This window comes from Vanessa atalanta, chromosome 6 (assembly GCF_905147765.1).
Source record: "Vanessa atalanta chromosome 6, ilVanAtal1.2, whole genome shotgun sequence".
NCBI lineage: Eukaryota > Metazoa > Arthropoda > Insecta > Lepidoptera > Nymphalidae > Vanessa > Vanessa atalanta.
The window spans coordinates 11,347,163-11,367,296 of NC_061876.1; the positions used below are offsets into that span (position 1 = coordinate 11,347,163).

The window sequence follows — 20,134 nt, forward strand, 5'->3', positions numbered from 1 at the left end:
ACTAATTACAATTTTTTTTTTCGTGCGTGTGCTATTATGTACTTTTAAAATAGTTATTAATACGTATCGATAAGATACAATAGATCATCATTTGACTTCAACTTTAATACGGTTTTTTATTTTTATTATGTTACCTTTACACCACCTTTACCCACTTACCTTAGGGCCGTGGTGCGTCACACCACCTTGCCCTGTAACAGCTACGCCATTGGTTGTTTAATGAATCTAGAATTAATTAAATGTGTTAACTTACCAAACGAAGTAGCAACGTTGGTGATCAATGCGGCCAAGCCTGATGCAATGAAGAACCTCTCCGGCGCAGGATTGAGGCCTATCATGTAGTAGGCTATGGTGGTGAACACGAGTGGTATCGTGGCGAAGACTGGCGCCTCCGCCAGGGTCTTCGAGAGGAAATAAACATCAGCTCGATACATCCCCGAATGGTGTTCTCGGATAAATATCGGCAATTCCGAACAGAAGACCTGAAATATTTTTTATATAGAAAAACGTGATGCCAATTTTATCGTTTTTTTTTTTGTTTTAATATTATTGCAGTATTTACTTGTGTAACTTTAATTTATTGTCAACGTTGAAAGATATTTCATTATAATACATAAACATATACCAAGGGGAGTGGAGACCTCGTTTAGCGACTCGACGATCAAGCATAATATAGTTATAAAGTTATTGTTATATATTATGTTATTTTACCGTATAGATTCACCACTTTTTTTTTAATATTTTTCAATATATTGATATTTTATATACATGTATTATCTTTAACGAGCCTTGGTTGTATTTAAATATATATAAATATTATTAACAAAAAAAAGATGTCCGAAATCTTTATAAAAAATAAAGTAAATTGTCACACTCACATTGATTACAGCGAAGATGTTCTGGAAGGTCATGTTCGTCAAGAACATGAAAATCGCTCCATTAATATTCATCACACCATCCTGGTCTAGACGTTGTCCAAAATAAATAACGCCGATAAGTAATGATACCATCTGAAAATAATACGTCATTAAATTTCTATAGTAAATTTCACAACAGAGCAATTTCATATAACTACTTGAGAAACTCGGTAAGTGGAAGTAGGATTACATGGTCATTAAGTTATTAAGCGTTATTTCATTAAATGGTTATACTTGGTTCATTAAATGTCATGTGTTTTTAAACAAATCAAAAAACTAAAATATTTATCGCTTCACTGCCAAAATATCTTCCAGGAATTCGCATATTTTTTAAATTGATTGCCAGTATAAAATAATACTCAATTAAATCCATTATTTTGGAAATTGTCCTGCGTCGGAAGTCGAACCTGTTTCCCTTGGGTTTTGCAGCCAAGCTGCTCTGCAATTAATCTTTGCATCGTTAAATTCTCTGCATGATATATGTATTCGTTTTGCCTATATCTTCAGAATATAAAATATTATTTTTATGATTTATAACATACATAATAATTAATTAATAATTAAATTCTTATCGTGAATCACTTCTTAACCTGTTCGTTTTCTTACTAGATAGCCTCAAGTTCTTTCCTTAGTTGTTCGATAACTAAAAAAAAAAATAGCTAATAGAAGAATAAAAAAGTTTTCTTACAATTGTTTGCAAAAACCGCACTTTGATCAGCATAGGTTCCTTAGTAACGGAGAGCCATGAACGCCACAGTACCGCCCTGAACTGCGCGCACCACGACGCCTTGTACGGGGAGCGACGCGCGCGCATCGACACCGCGCTCGACCACGCCGAGTCCGCCCATCCGGAGGATATTTTACGCTATGTATTCAAAAATTAAAATTATTTTTTTCTCTTGACTAAATTTCAACCAGGACGAGAGTCTCAAAGTTATTTACGCAGAACATTACAGGCCACAACAATAGGCGCAAACACTAAGAATGTTTTGATTGTAAAACGTAATAACTTTTTATTGCTCTGGGTCAAGAAATAGCCAAAGTAATAAAAAAAATGTACCGTTTCTAAAATACGTTAGTAAAATATCGATTCGTTATCAGGACAAAGTTATGGTCGTTGCCAAATATTCAGTGTATTTTTGCTTAGTTACTTCTAGTTTAATTAATACCAGGATATAAGTATTATATATGCGGGGTGTCATCTTTGGCCTTTTACCTCATAGTACAAAGCATTTTCTGCTTCAGCTGCTAATTTGCAGCCGTTTTCAGACTTTGCAAAGGCAGTGCACACGGTGTCTATCGTGTGCCGTGTAGTATCCTCTCGGCCTGGAACTCCAGCCAGAAGTTGGATATAATGATCTGCAGGGTTGTAGTTGGCAGGACACGCTGCTCCAAGTCTACAATACATTCCATTCATCACTATAGTGCATAGTTTTATCTCACGTTAAATTATAATATTGTAAGAAAAGTGATAAAAAAGAGATGTGTCGTGGAACACCCGATTGGAACGAAGTTGCATTTGCTGTATATTACGTTTCAAGTAACAGACAATAAAATAAATTAACAACATTTGGGAATATATAAATGACAACAAAATTTCTGTGTGAATTAAAAAAAAATAATTATATAATATTATATGAAACCGTATACAATAGAAAGAGATAGAGATAAAAATGTCGTCTACGGGGGTCGTAACGTTTTTATTTCCTTAGATGACGATTTCTGACAGTTCAATCTTCAAGCCGCATAAAAGAACTTCGTTCCATAAAGCTTTAAAAGTTGAAGTCGAAAATTAAAATTGAAGATATATTTCATTATATGTTTCATAATATTATTTAATATTAAATACTTACTCTCTGAAGAACTCAGTAGCCTGATCTGGTGATCCGAGGAAAGCTACTCTACCATCAGCCATGATGAGCAATTTATCAAACATGGCGTACAGTTCGGAAGACGGTTGGTGTATCGTTACAACTATGGTTTTGCCTTTTTTCGCTAAGCCGCTAAGTACCTAATAAAGAAAACATTTGCCAATATTTAACATCAAATATTATTGCTAACTAAAAATGAAGCGTCGTCGTTGGTTTTAACCTTATAAAAATATATTTAAATAAGTATCAGCCCGTAAATGTTCTTGTGCTTAGCTAAGGCCTCTTTTTGAAGAGGTGGTTTGGAACTTGTTCCAACTCGCTGATCCTGATGAGTGGTAGAATTTCACATTCAGGTTTCATCACGATATCTTTCTTCACCACTGAGCACGACATGAATTGTAAATGCGAATTTACACATGAAAATTCAGTGAAGCTTTCCTGGATTTGAACCCGCAATCATCGGTTAAGATGCACGCGTTATAATCACTCGACCATGTTGGCCTAAAATATGAATCGTTAACTCGTAATCGTTACTCAACTTTAATTGTCAATATTTTCATTGGACTGACTTGACGAACTAAATAGGCCATGCGAACACTTTTCAGTAATTAACTGCTCCTTTGTCAATAAACGTTGGTCTATAATGTAGAACAAATCATTCCAAACACCGTCAATGTACTGGGAACTATGAAATTTAAGGTGTACTTCCTTACCTTCGCCTGGTTCTATAATTACAGTACACCGTTGTCATAAAAATATATTTTATAGTTGTCGAATATTAATGTATTTCTGTTTCTGGACAGAGGAACGCACGTGGTGTAACTTGTCTCTTACCTGGATGACATTTTGCGCCATGAATGAATCCAAGCCAGAGGTGGGTTCGTCACAGAACATAAGCGGAGGGTCCGTTAGAACCTCGCTTGCGAAGGAGAGCCTTTTCATTTCACCACCAGATATACCCTTCAGTCGTCCGGGGATTCCGATTACTGTGTTCTGACACTTAGTAAGCGCCAGCTACAAAAAAAGAAATATTTTGTTTGAATTTGTGTTTTTTTAGTAAGTAATATAATTACTAAATAAAACAAATTCATCAATTCAACTCAATTTTATTTTTGTATTGTCATTTTACTACATAATCAGACGTGACACAATTTCTGAATAATATGGATATTTCTTAGAACATTCGTCTAACTTTTGTTCATGCTAATTAAGCTTTAAATTTAACAGTATCGAACAGAACAAATATAAATGATATTTTTTTAATATGGTAATATTTTTTATTCTAACATTACACTTATTTTTGATATTCTGATAGATTTAATCAGGGTTCTCTGAATAGTTGAATTACACCTAATGTTCACATATGCCTTTAAAATTACGCTATTTAATATTTTATTTATAAATTGCCACGTTGATCTAACAACCAATTTAAAAGACTGTAGATGCTAGGTTCAATCAATCGATTGAGTAAATAAATGGATAGGTGTTAGACTATTCCGACGTGAAATTCACAGGAAATTCACTGAAATTCACTGCAATTTTGTAGTGTTTACAGTCGTGCACCTGAACTGTTTGGTCGTATCGAATTATAAGAACGGAAATATATCTCTATATCTTTCATAATTGTATACAACCATGTGTTCAACAATAGTGTCTTATTATGTTTTGCGCATTTAACTAGTCTCCCTTTAAAATTGCCAAGGCTGATATCAGAGGACATTGACATAATTTGCTTAATTAATTATTTTTTATTCTAGTTGATTTATTTTTGGTCTTGAAGAAATTTACACAAAATAGAATAAGTGTGTTTTTGTTATCACGCTTACGATTCAACCATCAATGAAACAGCAACTTTGAGACGTATAAAAAAAGAAAATTTAGTATCATTGAGAACTATTTCGTAATCTAGCCACAGGCTAAATTAAATATATAAAATTGGGTTGTTAAAGTTACATAAAACAGACGAGCAACTTGACAGATATCGTTTTTAAAGTAGGCGAACGCGTGCAGTGATACAACACAATGGGATTATGTCGTCCATACTTCTTCGGTTACACGCCTTTAATCCAATTTCGTTACACTATATTTTAACGACCCTCATTATATGTGATAATTGTTTATCACAAAATTACATCATAGTTACTTCAAATTTTTACTTAGCAACAGAATTAATAAAGGGCACATTGAGACATTCATTAATGCTAATGAACATAGTCTTTGTGTTATATGACTGTATTGAATGTTCATATACGATTGATATACCTAATCATTTAATGTTATATTATTTTCTTGAGAGTAGTCAAGCGTAATAGTATTAAATAACACATTGTTGAACAATATTGCCATACGCTCCAGTTCTCTATTTAAAATCTATACTCCAAGTTATTCGCGTAATATTATGTGCAAAATTTATGTTAGTAAATCCATTATTGTTTCGATTTCAAAGGGCTAGTAATGCTGGTATTGTAATAGTATTCTTTACCATTGGTTACCACAAATGATAGTTACATTGTTACGGTTAAACTTTATTACTCATTTTAATAAAATTAACTTCCACTCATGATAGCAGAAAAACTATTCTGTAAGACAAAATGATACACGATGTTCGATCCGATTTTAAAATATTAAAAACGTAATTGCCATTTTGATGCGTGTTCCTTCAAATAATATAATTCCATTTTTTGACTTGACGAATATTACACGATTAAATTAAATTCATAGTTATCAGTTCGACATTCAGAGACAATTTCTGTGTTCAATAAAATTACTTGACGTTTCCTTACAAACTTGAGAATCCACTTTTAAGATATTCACGCTATTTTATCATTAATATATTATATTCATTTTTTGTGTTACTAGCCTTATTTTTTCTTTAACATCCGTGATACCGTATTGTGCTTAATTTCGCATATCAAAATAGATATCCTTTACTGGAAATTCATGATACAACTTTGTCGAATTTTATGTCCATTTCTTATAGGCGTACAAATAAAAAATTATTATTGTAATGAAACCCGTACTTGTTACATATGATATAAAAAAAACCTGACTAGTTTCTTTCGTCGGTTTATCTCAGGTCCGAGATGTTTATTTCCGAACCGGTGGAAGATTTTTGCCCATGAATAAGCGAGTGTAACGCTTCTGTTATGAATAAAAATATTGACTACAGAATGTCTCATGAACGTTAAAATTAAAACATAAGATAACCGAAGCAAGTACATATAAAAGGTTTCTTACAAATATTATCTATTTAAAACGATATCTGTGTCTTTAAACAATAAACTTTTTGTTAATGAAAACAAAGAAATGATTGATTTATCGAACGGTATTTGTAGGAAATAATTTTTGTTATATCAAGTCAAAAGTCAAAAGTCAAAAATCTTTATTCAATATAGAAGTGTTTACACTTGCTTATTGATTGTAAAAATCTACCACCGGTTCGAAATTTAGCATTTCGGACCTGAGAAGAACTGGCGAAAGAAACTCAGCGGGATATATATATTTTTTTTTTTAACCTTTTTCCATGTACAATTTTAGTTATTTGAAACAGCCTGGAGGCGATCATTTCATTCCCAAGGTGTGCAGTCAACTAAAAAGTCATTAGTGTTGTAATATCCTTTAGCACACAAACGCTCTTTAACGACTCTTTTGAATTTTATAATTGAATAATTTTGAACGTTTTCTGGGATCCTGTTGTAAAAACGTATACATTGCTCCAAAAAAGACAGACTGGCGAACGTGCTACCTGATGGTAAGTGGTCACCACCACCGATAGACCGGTACTGTAATAAGAAATGTAAATCATCTCTTACATAAATCGCCAATGTGCCACCTTGGGACCTCTCACCCTTCATACCGGAACACAATAATACTAAGTAATGCCGTTTGGCTGCAGAATATGTGACAGGTAAGTAACAGTAACATTCATTAGAAAAGGAAAATGTGAGAGGAAAACCAGTCATTTAATTTATATGGTATAGAATTTTATGTAGAATACGTGATGAATTGCTGGTTACGTGTGAAATCATAAAGGTAATAAATTTTATATAGGGTTCCTATAGCAAAGTTACAGATGTGCAATTATGAAAGCCATAATATATTTTGTGTTAAACAAACAAACACGGTTCAAAACTGTATCTTTTAAAAGATTTTATTTAACTTGCATTGTCGTTTATCAGTTTGTTTTGGTTAAATGTTGTAATTGAATAAGAGCAGCTTCCACTTATCATACGGAACTCAAATTTTGCGTGATGGTTCATATCCTATGACAATGAGTTTTAAAGGCAATGAATTGATTCTATACCCGAACTCTTCAGCGGTTTACAATATAGACGAGAAAATTTGTATAAATATTTCATCATGATAACTTTTTCTAAGTTTCACCATGACATGACTGTATTGTACTGCATTTGGGGTTTAAAACAACTCTCCATTAACAACACAGACACGAAATTTCGTATCGGTACATCAAGATTTGCTCCTGAAGAGCGAACTCCTCAATGATTAATAGTACAGACACGACATAACGTATACGCTCAAACACAGATTCAAGCAAGGATCGGGCCATTGAAAATTTATAGGGATTTTGTGGGAATAGCCACCGTTTCTGTGATTTGTCAGATGAAGATTATCACCACGAATTAATGAGCTATATAATGCATTAAATATTTTTGAATCATAAAAATAGGACTACACATATAATATGAATAATTCATCCCATATTAAATCTCAAATAAGAATCACCACCAAATTGAATCCGACATATTGAAATAATTAATTAATATATATACATATATATTTTATAGTTCATACTTTACCACACATTACATTACATACAGGTAACAATGTTGTTTTTTTATTTATTGGCATATAATTTAAATTACGTAGAAAATAAAGCATAATATATTAAATGTCAATCAAAGCTGTTTTTGCTTTAGTGACATTAACAAGATTGAAGTCTATGAAATAATGAGCGAATGATGGATACTTCCCATCTCACTTTTTTAATTTTTATTAAAAGACTCGACTACAATTTTATTGAACAAAAATATAATTTATCTTACACGTACAAGTCTTAACGATGTTATTACTTAAATTTGTTTGATATTAATCTATATGTGTATTTTATATGTGCATCAACTACCATTTACTGATACCATTGTCAATCCTCACTGACGTAGACTTAATGAACACTGAGATTTTTTTTTTGTAACTTAGTATGTATTATACACGTACAAAGTCGGGACGGGCTATTAGTATTGTATATAATATTGTTTGTTTTTTTGGTTTCATGGGCGATGAAAGTAAAATTTCATGGTCCGATTTGTGACCCACTTATATGTGACATTTCTGCTACAAACTGGCACACATTATGTTTTTAATTAAATCGGTAAAAGCTTTAATCAGAAAGCCAAAAAAATATTATCGTTTATCAAGGCTACTTCGATAACAATGTCCAAATAAAATTAATATTGTATAAATACGGCTACTTTAACGATAAAATGATTTAAGGCTGTTACAAACAAAATCTTATCTTATAACTTTTACAGGTGACTAGGAGGCCATATTGTTATTATTATTAAAATAGAACTAAAATACTGCATTCTTAATGGTATTCGGTAGCGTTTTTTTTTAATTTTGTTTTGCTATTAATGTAAATAACTGTACAATATACGTTTATTTGCCTTTTCGTCGCGCGTCACATAAATGTTAATTTATCTTGAAATAGACACCTAGATGAAGTTTTAATGAACAATTTACCTGTTACGTGTAATTATTATAAATATAATACCTACGTTGTGTGGGATCATAACTTTGTAACAATAGATTTAATCGCAAATTATTCAGTTTTAAAATAATTATTGAAATAATTTTCAAATAAATAACATTCATTCGATGTTTGATATTTTATTTTAGCTTAAAGTTTTTAAAGTGGTCTTGAGTACTTATAATGTGATATAAAGTTATCAATTTTAGGTTTTAATGCACCTTATAAGTGGAATTTATATACAAAACCTGTTATATACTTTATCTTTTACAAATTAAAAGTTTTTTGTAGAAGGCAAACCTGCGAAATGACCGTATTATTCTTTGTAATCTTATCCTTCAGACATCGTCAAAGATGAGCTACTTCTTACACAGTCAGTGCAACCTTGAGATCTAAGACGCTATAGACATATCAACTTGTGCCTGCAGTTACCCTGGTTCATTCACCATTAATGTCGGAAAACATTACAAAGTATTCTAGTCGGTATAATAAGACCGTTAAGTGAGTCGCACCTATGGCGACTAGCCTGCACATATCTTGCCAACGGCAATGGTTTTTTTTAGAAATGCAAGCATGTATATTGAATAATAAAAATTGCAATAACAGTTAGTATCTAATAATTTAGGTAGATGTTGGAAAGGATTTAAAAGTGAGTGCAAGGGTGATACTCACCCAGACGGATCTGCAAAAAGTCTCTGAAACTACCAAACCCCGTTTTACCTCCTTAGAGGTGGACTTTTGTAAAAGCCGGATGGATTTTGTGACTAATCAGTAAGTAGTATTTCGCTTATGTATATATTAACTTATTACCATTTATTACAAATTAACATATTTATACATATATATAATATATTCGTAATGGGCACTATCCTGTTGTATATAAAAAACAGATTATAGACAAAGATGATAGACATCATTAATTAAAATAAAATTATATTATATTTATAATAAAATACAAATGTTAAAATTTTATGCTAAGATGATGTAATAGGCAGGTAGATTTGCATTGAGAATAATTTATTTTTAGAAGCTAATTTTAATAATATGTTTTTTGCAGCCGTTTTTTTTTTTTTTAGTTTTTATCGTTTCGGTTAATTATCGCCGAGATATATTTAGAAAATAGCAAAATAAAGATATTTGATTTAAATTCATTTAGATATTAATTATTTTCCATTTATAGTATCGTTAGTAGGTTGGGACGATTTTGTAGTAATTTTTCTTTTAAACAAAATTTTCTTAGACAAATACTAATTTATAATATACATTTTTTGGCTTAATTTTTGTACATGTTACTGTACACAGTAGGAGTAAATTTGTAGTAACAATTTTCGCCAAATTGTAAACTGTCGAAATATTATGAACGGTGCATGCAGTTATGTAACTGAGATTGGGATTTTATTTAAACTATAAACACAAAATTTATCTGTCTAGACTTACTCTAAACTTTATCTTATTATAACTAACGTTCCATACAAGTTGACCTTTGATTATTTATATATCTAGACAGAGGTTGGCACTAAAAAAAAACGGAAATATACGAATATCTGGGTTTGCATGCCATGCAGCCGTTTGCAATTCGGTACAAAATTACCAACATTGTATCGATATTTGTTAAAAAGTAAATGTTTTTATTTTTTCTATTTAGTTTACTTGAATAGATTATTTAGAAAATTAAAAAATACGTACTTCAGATATGACTTCTTGTACTCGACGCATGCGCTGTGCGTATGGTATATGCCGATCCATTCGGACGAGTGCCTGTGAATAAAAAAATTATTAATAAATAATACTTATTAGTAACAAATTAAAAGAACTTAATGTTCTGCTATATTCGTTGCTACATATTGGTGTAGATACTAAATAAAATATGTTTATTGTTATAAAATAAATGATCTAAACAGAAACCGACATGGCTTAGTGGTTAGAACATGTCAGTCTTAACCAACGATTACGAGTTCGCATGTGACCACCAATCCGCATTGATGGAATTAATACCAAAAACATAGTCAATACGATAGGAGGCCTTAGCCTAGCAGTGGAAAGATGAATACTTCATAATGTTTATTACTTTTTTTTACTTTTTTATGTTAATTCACCAGTTATTATGTAAATCTTGAAAGTAGGTTTAAACAAGTTTTAAATAATTGATAAAGCTTAAACTTGCTCTTTAGTCGCCGGTGTGAATGCAACGCAATACCAACTAAATATAATTCTTCAAATTTATCGCCAAAGAAAAGCTCAATTCTCTAAAGATTTTAATGAGTAAAGCCGAGTCTTATATCGTGACGGCATACGTCTGACGCTCTCTTATACCGGCACCGGCTCTTTCCACCGCTTCTTGCTGCTCCCTACTCGCAATTCCCAACGAAGTATAAGCTCCACGTGCGTACGTGGTGCGTATACTTCGTTGATAATATAATTATTATAATAAGAAAAATTTGCTTAACAAATGAAAAACATAATTTATTAATTTCAATACCCATCAATTTAGATGTCTAAATTGATGGGTATAATAAACATGGTGTGACGGCCAAATTTTTAATATTAATATTTTAAATAAATATACTTGTAGTCATGCGCTTGCAAAATTTTTTAATTTCGTATGTATATCAAACGTGATGTATATATTAATCATAATTCATATTTAAGACAGGCTAATTATAGGCTTATGTGATTACGTACATCAATCAATTGAACATTATCAGACAATATTTTACATCTTATATTTTAAATACTATTAGTATGTAAAAAATTACATACACATTTTCTCAGGTTGACTAAAGAAACCAATAACCTATTATATAAAAACTACTAGACCATAAATAGTGTTCATTATTATGAATACGCGAGTAGATTAGATGTATTATTCGAAGGAAAACAGCAGTCACTTAAAATAGTTTAGATGAAGGCAGAGATAAAACGAAACGTCAATATCTTGTTCGATAACATAAATGATTCTATCCGGATTAACATTAGCTGTTATAATCGATTTAGGAAACATTTATGAATTTTTTTGAGATTCTGTGCTGAAGCTGATCTTGTACAAGAAAAGGATTTTTATTAGAAAACATTTAAAAGTTTAATTAATAAATAAGTAATTCAATGTATTTAATCCCGTGGTTGGTGAAGTTTGTATATCTTGCAGGCCACGTTCTACGAATCACCTATTTGTCTTTCGAAACAAATAAAAGAAAGTGATCCTCAATAATACAAAACTAATCGAAATCGTCGTAATCCAATTGCAAAATACAGTAGAACGATTATCCGAACGCCGATTCACCGAATCGCCTATAATTCGAATAGGTCCGGTAAGTAATTTTTATGTTTTGTTAAGACCTGATGGGGTTGCAACTTACTCGATGTTCTTACAACTCAAGTGATCGTTATTGGAGAATTGTGTTTGTTAAACTTAATAAAGTTTATTTATTCTATGTGTGACAGATCGTTTTTCTTTATTGCCAGTCTATGTCCGATTATCCGAATCGACCCCGGTCCCAATTAATTCGGATAATCGGCGCTCTACTATATATAAAATTTTATAACTAACTAGCTAAACCTGCGGATTTACTCGCGAGTAATTTGATTTTTTTTACCTATAGCACACAAATCGTCACCCACGAGGGGTGAATTAAAAAAATTGTCTATGTCCCTCTTCTCGACACAAACTATCTCCATAACAATTTTTATCTAAATCATATGGTTCAGTGATTTAAGCGTGAAGAGGTAGCAGACAGAGCAGAGCTATAATATTAGTATAGATATTGTAAATTGCTATCGAGTATACAGCTGCAATAATTGTTTAGTGACAGAATAATTGCGTAATTAGGGGTGCACCCATATAGAATCATTGAGCCATTATTTCTCACCCAGAAATGGAACTGCTTATCAATATCCTAGCGATACTAAAGTGATAAAGTGTAGTTTTATTAGATGTAAACGTTGCTGAACTATGTTTCTCGGGTGAATCGGCACTGAACCATTGTAACCGACAACAAATCGGTCGCTGTCGAATGTTGAAAACCTGTTCGAGTATGTAAATTCGTTTCGAGATAATCTTACAATATGCCTACTTTAATCTTCTAAATACATTTTTGTTTATTGTCATGTCGACTTATTTGAACAATTTATAATTTAATTTAAAAAAAAGGGAAAACTACAAGATTTAACAGTTGGGCTATTCTGTAACAAGAAACTCGAAACTCACCGCAAAACACGAGCTTGAAATGTAAGAATAACTATAATAATTAAAATAAGATACATGTATCAAACTGCCGTATCACTGTAAGTCGGTTGTCAATATTTCACGAGTGAGATACGAAGTGTTTTCTTACAGAATCGCATTGCAGATCTTGTACTTTTAACATTAAGAGAAACTTTAAATTAATTGAATCAGATGTTTTAGTAAAAAATAAAGTCATTTCTTAATCTGCTTAAAAAAATAAGGTTATGTGATTGCCCGTATTTTTTGTAAACAAGCGATTTTTTTAAAACCTACACGACTTTCTTTTACCGCCTTTAATGCGTGGATCAAATCTTGCAAATGAATTTTAAATTAGTTTTAAACAAGTTGAAATTAAAAATGCACACACACACACTTAGTAATGCCAATACTGTCGTATATTTTTTATTCGTTTTAGGTGAATCTACATACGTGGGATCAAGTAAAAACTTGTTTCTTTTTATGATTCTTTCAAGGAGGTAATATATTAATTATGGAAAAATTTTACTTACTAAAATATTAAGTTAGCATGTAATAAAATCGGTGACAAGGGTGTAAACTGTGATTGGATGGGGAAATACTGCTAACGTTCTTTTGAGCCGAGATGGCCCAGTGGTTAGAACGCGTGCATCTTAACCGATGATTTCGGGTTCAAACCCAGGCAGGCACCACTGAATTTTCATGAGCTTAATTTGTGTTTATAATTCATCTCGTGCTCGGCGGTGAAGGAAAACATCGTGAGGAAACCTGCATGTGTCTAATTTCAACGAAATTCTGCCACATGTGCATTCCGCCAACCCGCATTGGAGCAGCGTGCTGGAATATGCTCCAAACCTTCTCCTCAAAGATAGAGGAGGCCTTTATCCCAGCAGTGGGAGCAATAGGAAAATTTACCGGCTGCTAATGAAATGTAAAAATGTATCACAAAAGCCTGTTAGTATATTTCTATTTATTCATACTAACACTGACTGGTTGCTTAACATCTTACCCTGAGGCCATTTTAAAACAGTGCATTCATAATAAGAACTATTATGGAAACAAATAAAACTTACCTGCCTTTTATATTATTAGTATGATATGAAATCTCTTACCTCTGTATTCGCTACTTTAGTGACGAGTATAAAACAGTTATTATTAAGGTGGCTAATTAAGGTGGTGGGGACGGTAGGATGATCAGCTAATCTCGGTGGACAATGATATCTTAATCTTTCTAATTGTGTACTTTGAGCTCTTTTTATTAGACTCTCCTCAGCTAAATATCTAATTCGCATCCGAATCCGCTAATGCTAATATTCTTGCCACCATTCCACGCGCTCATAATTTGTATTGGTAGTTCTGTTGTTTATTTGTGTACACCTAGTTTGAGTCCTTAATATAAAAATAGTTACTATCAAAATTATCAATAAATGTTTTTGTACCTTCTGATGTAACCAGCGCCGATTGTGAAAAAAATCATAGCGATTTGCTGGTACGATACGGCTTATTATCACACAAACTTATACATTATACACTTAACGCTATTTGTATAATTTACAGTTACCGTATATGATTTTTGAAATTACTTCCACTTAAATACCTTCTTGTTTTCTTGTTTTTCTAAATAACATGTCATTATGCAAAAAAAAATATATAACAAAACCCTAACAAATTAATGACGAGGCATATTTTGTTTTGATCCATTGATATTCGAATCTGTATATATGTGTGTGCATGTTAATTTATCTATAAGTATGTGTGTGTGTGTGCGTGAGCGTAGAATGAGCGGCTTAAAATAAATGCAATATTAAAGTTTACGTGACTCGTCTTTATCAACTAAGAGTGATGATCATGATTGCACAATATATACTCATATAATTATTTTAAAGCTAGTAAGTCGTGATACAGGTACTAAATAAGTTTATAACATAACATAACATAAGCAGCCCGTAAATGTCCCACTGCTGGGATAAAGGCCTCCTCTCCCTTTGAGGAGAAGGTTTGGAGCATTTTCCACCACGCTGCTCCAATGCGGGTTGGCGGAATACACATGTGGCTGAATTTCGTTGAAATTAGACACATGCAGGTTTCCTCACGATGTTTTCCTTCACCGCCGAGCACGAGATGAATTATAAACACAAATTAAGCACATGAAATTTCAGTGGTGCCTGCCTGGGTTTGAACCCGAAATCATCGGTTAAGATGCACGCGTTCTAACCAGTGGGCCATCTCGGCTCTCAATAATAATACGTTTACAGGATTAAACAAATTTTCTTTCTTAACACATTTCAAATTATATTCAAATAATATTCTTAAATAATTATATTATTATTATTATATAAGTATATCATCGCAGATTTAACCTATAAACAAACTGGTAGCTATGAAAATATTCGTATAAGTTTCCGGCGATTCGTGCGTTATATGCGAGTACGACATTATGAATGGAATTTATTAACAAATTCAAGTTATTTACGAAATTCCTGTTTGAATTAATTTAAAGTATACATACCTTTGAAACTGATCGAGAGTCAAGGTGTCTGCGAGCAGTCGTAAGGTGAGTCTACATAAGATTATTCTTGATATAAAACCATTTTAAGTGGATTTGAAACGCATCTTAGTATCTGTTTACTTAAGAAGTCATGAATGTTTTAAAATAAATAAATAAATATTGGACAACATCACATACATTACTCTGATCCCAATGTAAGTAGCTAAAGCACTTGTGTTATGGAAATCAGAAGTAACGACGGTACCACAAACACCCAGACCCAAGACAACGTAGAAAACTAATGAACTTTTTCTACATCGACTCGGCCGGGAATCGAACCTCGGAGTGGCGTACCCATGAAAATATTGAGTTTTAATTATATTGTATATTTTCGAGACTAATGCCGAAAATATGCAATTATTGTACTTAACAATGTACAAATATCTATAATTTTTATATTAATAATGTATAATTTATAATACTATGCAAAATAAAAATACTACATAAAATAAAGGATTTATTTTACATTATAATATGCTAATTGCGGTAATAACTAGCGTTGGACTGAATATATAACTCAGTGCATTAGTTGTAATAAAGCTACCTACCTACCTATATATTTTTACTATTATTTATGTTTTTTAAGATGACGTCCGACAGAGAAGTATGGAAGAAGAAGACATGCTGCGCCGACCCCAAGTAAAATTGGGATAAGGGCAGGAGAATGATGAATGATGATTAATGCTTGCACACAAACCACAGTACACATTAATATAGTTTAGTTGGAAACTTCTGCAGGGGTTTCTAGCTCGAAGTATATTTCCTACCCCCTAAATAAATAAAAGAGTAACTCAGTTAATATATATTATATTAACTAAGTTGCTTTTATATTTTGATTTTGTACGTCACGGAAAGTACATACTGTTGGTTAGCAGTTCTCCAAAGTATTGACTCGTAATTCCGTGACTACTGTCGTAATACTACCGTAGATGTATAAAAAAATATATTTCCTCAATTATCTGGCTTCACTTACCTAACTTCTTAATATATATTTTTGTCTCATTCTGATGAATTTGTTTTACGATTTTAAAATTTAAATACAGAGTATATATTTTGTCGCGTGATAGATTATACCTATCAACCGGACGGCGCCGATATAAATTACCTATAAATCATAAATAATTACACAGAAAAGCAAGTAATAATACCTTACAGCAATAGCACTGTGTTATAATGACATGATAGGGTTATTGGACTCCTTGGAAATGACACATGCACTTCGCAACTTCGGATAACCAGAAGTCGGAATGCGGTTTGAGAATAAGGTAGGATTTAACATAACACGATATAAAACCCTTACCGTAGTCGTTTAAAAATTCTAATATGATTTAAATGTGTGTGTGAGAGAGAGAGAGAGAGAGCTCCTCTCTCTCTCTATCTCTCTCTCTCTCTCTCATTATTTTTCATGATTGGTTGTTGTAGAAATTGCAGATATTAAGACCTTAATAATGTTAATACAAACTTCTAATAGACAATGACCTATTTTTCCTTATAAGAAATACATATAATGCAAACATAAAGAAAATTAAGATTATATAGAAAAATTGTTTTAAATCTAAAACATATTTTCAACTAGCTGAGCCTCCGTAGGCCGACCTTACCCGGATGAAATTTATACAACTTTACCTTTAGCACACAAACCGTCACCCCAATTTGATCCCCTCGAGGGGTGAATTAAAAAATATAGCCTAAATTTTTCCCCGGGACTCAAACTATCTGCATACTAAACTTCATCTAAATCGGTGCAGCGGTTTAAGTGTGAAGAGGTAACAGACAGAGTTACTTTCGAATTTATAACATAGAATATATAATATAGATGTGTCATGTATCGGTTATCTGTTTAGGTTATGGTTTAAGCAAGCCGGAGCAATTACTGTCTGAATTGACGCAGTATTGACAGCTAGACAGACACACGCAAACATATGAGTTTAATTTCCACGTTTGTAATTTAAATGGAATAATAACATTTAGTGACAGAACTGTCTTTAAGTTCTCAACTAACACATTTTTTGAAATAATATGCTACTCAGGACTTGCTTGTTATCAATTACAAGCGTAATTGATAACAAGCAAGGCCTGAGTAGGCTATTAGTCGTTCTTTGATACTTTGATTATTATTTATATGTCTAGATAAACTGTCAAAGCTGACTGACTAAGAACGCGGCGAAAAATAAAGATGACGCTAAGGACCACTATACTGGTAAAGTACTACGACGTTTGGCGAATGTCAAATATAAAAAAAAAATTCGTTGGTTTTAGTTATTTAGTATTATTCTGTAGTATTTGTATTTCAAAGTAAAATTAATTTATTATAATTCTCTAAGGTGATATTTTTTGCCTTTAGCAGTGACATAATTCAAAATAAATAAGGAATGTAGTAATAAATAAGTATTATATTATTGAGTTATAATAAATATTAATTTCAACAAGGGTAGAGAGAGCGGCATCGGAGAGCGTAATGCCATTTGCCGTCTCGGTCGATCACACGAGGCGGTCTTGCGCCCAAACAAAACAAACTGCTGATACGTGTAAGTTTTTACAATAATCGTGAAATTTCTCCAGTACAACTTGCTTGCCGCTGAGATTAAGTGGCTTGTTTTTGCTTCCGTACCCAAAACATATGTATATATAAAACTTCACTCACCTGGAAAATCAAATGTTCTCGCACAGTCAGAGTGCCTATGAACAGATCCTGTTGCTGAACATACGCTGATAACGCTGCCATGGCTTCAGGAGTAGCAGGTTGTCCATTCAGGGCTCTAGTCCCGCTGGAGACCACGCCACTAGGGGTTCGGAAGGTTAATGTGTTAAGCAGCGTGGTCTTGCCAGCGCCAGAGGATCCCATGAGGGCGAGGAGTTCGCCTGGATACGCAGCTCCATTGACTGAACAAAAAAAAATACATACATATATACTGTAAATGTTAAAGAAATTCCAACGACGCTTTTTACACTATCCTGTAGGACATCATATACATATATCGATTTCGTTAGACGAGAAACATTAACGATTATCGGTGAATAACGAGCTGCGCTCTCAGATATCGTTTCAAGTTTTATGCTTCTCTAATTGCATTCGTAGAACAATTCCTGGATACATACAGGTATTCATGTAACATCTCGCCGTCTCACTCTCTCTGCATCTGTATGAGAGAGAGACTATATTTGTATGTCACATACTACGTACGTTTTATTAATATATTATAATGCAATGATATTAATCAAGAAAAGGTAACATGCTTAACGATATATTTTTTAAGTTTGTTAAGGGCAGTTTATTTGTGGCGATCAATATCAATACAATGTGTTAGCTGATACATATTTCGCAACCACTCGACGAGTTCTTAAAACCCGTTTCTCCCGAAACGTTTAAGTAAATGGTAAATGCATAAATGGACCCAATAAGAGTACCTACAAATGCGAGTATAAACGTCTCTCAATATCATAAGTCTCATACTCTTTTCTTTATCGACTTTAATTTGAGTATTATTTAAATATTAATAAAAATTAAAGAACAAACATTAGCCTTATGACCTCCACTGGTTTCAGGAAGCCTGGTTCATATTTTACCAGAGAGAAAGGAAGAAATAGGAATTGCGATTAAACGTGATAATGCTGCCAGCATTTTTAACAAACGCGGTCATGGTTTGTATAGAAACTGTTTTTATTTTTTTATTTGTAGCCTTATGTAAATAATTCTTATGTAATGTAATTACATAATATTGTTGTATAAACATAAGCACTACTATATTCAGAATTAAATAAATAATAATTACAATTTAGTATTCATTAAAAAGTATAAATATGTTTAAGATATCCGTATCGTATCCGAAGCGTACAAACACGAGCGACAGTTTAAAAAAAATGTGCATGCAATTTCACCCAATTAAAATTATAAAGTGATCTCTTGACAAGATGGACCATTATGGCATATAACAACATATGTGCTTTCAATTTAAAACGTTTTATACGAGTTTAAATCTTAACACTGATCTTGATAACGCCTAAGGATTCATCATTTTTGAAAGGTAATGCATAAAAGTAAATGGTTTAAAGTTTGAATGCACCTTTGTAAGCCTAAGCTTTGAGTTTAAGTTCTCAATTTTATTTTGTATTTTTTTTTTAAGTAACAAATCTCTAGAGACGTCTTTTTCGAGCCTCTAATGTATTTTAATGTTGTTTTGGTTGAGTTTATTTTTAAAGAGTTAGAATATTCTTATTACCAGGCAGCATCACATAATAATTACAGAATTACAATTATACCTGTCTATCATAGTGTATTTTTCATCCTGATTGTGTGTTGTCTTTCATTTCTATTTGAAAACAAGCTAAACGATATTAAGTAAGTAATTTAATATATTTAAAATTTACCATTTCTAAGTAGCTGTTTTCTCTGCTGGAACATGCGGTCAGATGATCCTCTCCAGAAGTTCCAGAACTTTCTGTTTCTCGACCTATCTTCTGTGGCAAAGGCGTTGACGTCAGCCCAGTTGTATGTAACCTTCTCCGCACAACCAATAGCTCCATAGCTTCTGCTCTGAGGAATTGCCAATGTGACCTCTCCACCACTGGCGCGAGGTGAATCGTTCGGTGAACTACCCTGTACAAGCAAAATAATGTTACACTTAACATTTATAGCTATCTACAACATATTTTATACACCGATACAAATAATATCACACGATCTTAAAAACTATGATGAAAAGTTTCAGACCTACTTCTTTATAGTAAACAGCCTTTAATTGTACTGGTTGGTGGATTAAAACCTACTTTCCTTTTAAGGAGTTTATTTCACCGCAATAAACGAATCCACTCCACGAATTTCATCAACCAAAC

General features: G+C 32.4%; 1 protein-coding gene across 1 annotated transcript in view; it reads right to left on the minus strand.

Moving 5' to 3' along the window:
* LOC125064517 (protein white) overlaps positions 1 to 20,134 on the minus strand; it is a 34,421-nt gene that overhangs the window by 6,134 nt on the left and 8,153 nt on the right. The window contains exons 2-10 of the mRNA XM_047671611.1: positions 19,670 to 19,898; positions 17,946 to 18,184; positions 10,242 to 10,313; positions 3,623 to 3,802; positions 2,771 to 2,928; positions 2,134 to 2,314; positions 1,606 to 1,782; positions 879 to 1,010; positions 254 to 482 (exon numbers count right to left, since the gene is read on the minus strand). Coding sequence (XP_047527567.1) covers positions 254 to 482; positions 879 to 1,010; positions 1,606 to 1,782; positions 2,134 to 2,314; positions 2,771 to 2,928; positions 3,623 to 3,802; positions 10,242 to 10,313; positions 17,946 to 18,184; positions 19,670 to 19,898 — 1,597 coding nt within the window. The remainder of the gene's footprint in view (positions 1 to 253; positions 483 to 878; positions 1,011 to 1,605; positions 1,783 to 2,133; positions 2,315 to 2,770; positions 2,929 to 3,622; positions 3,803 to 10,241; positions 10,314 to 17,945; positions 18,185 to 19,669; positions 19,899 to 20,134) is intronic.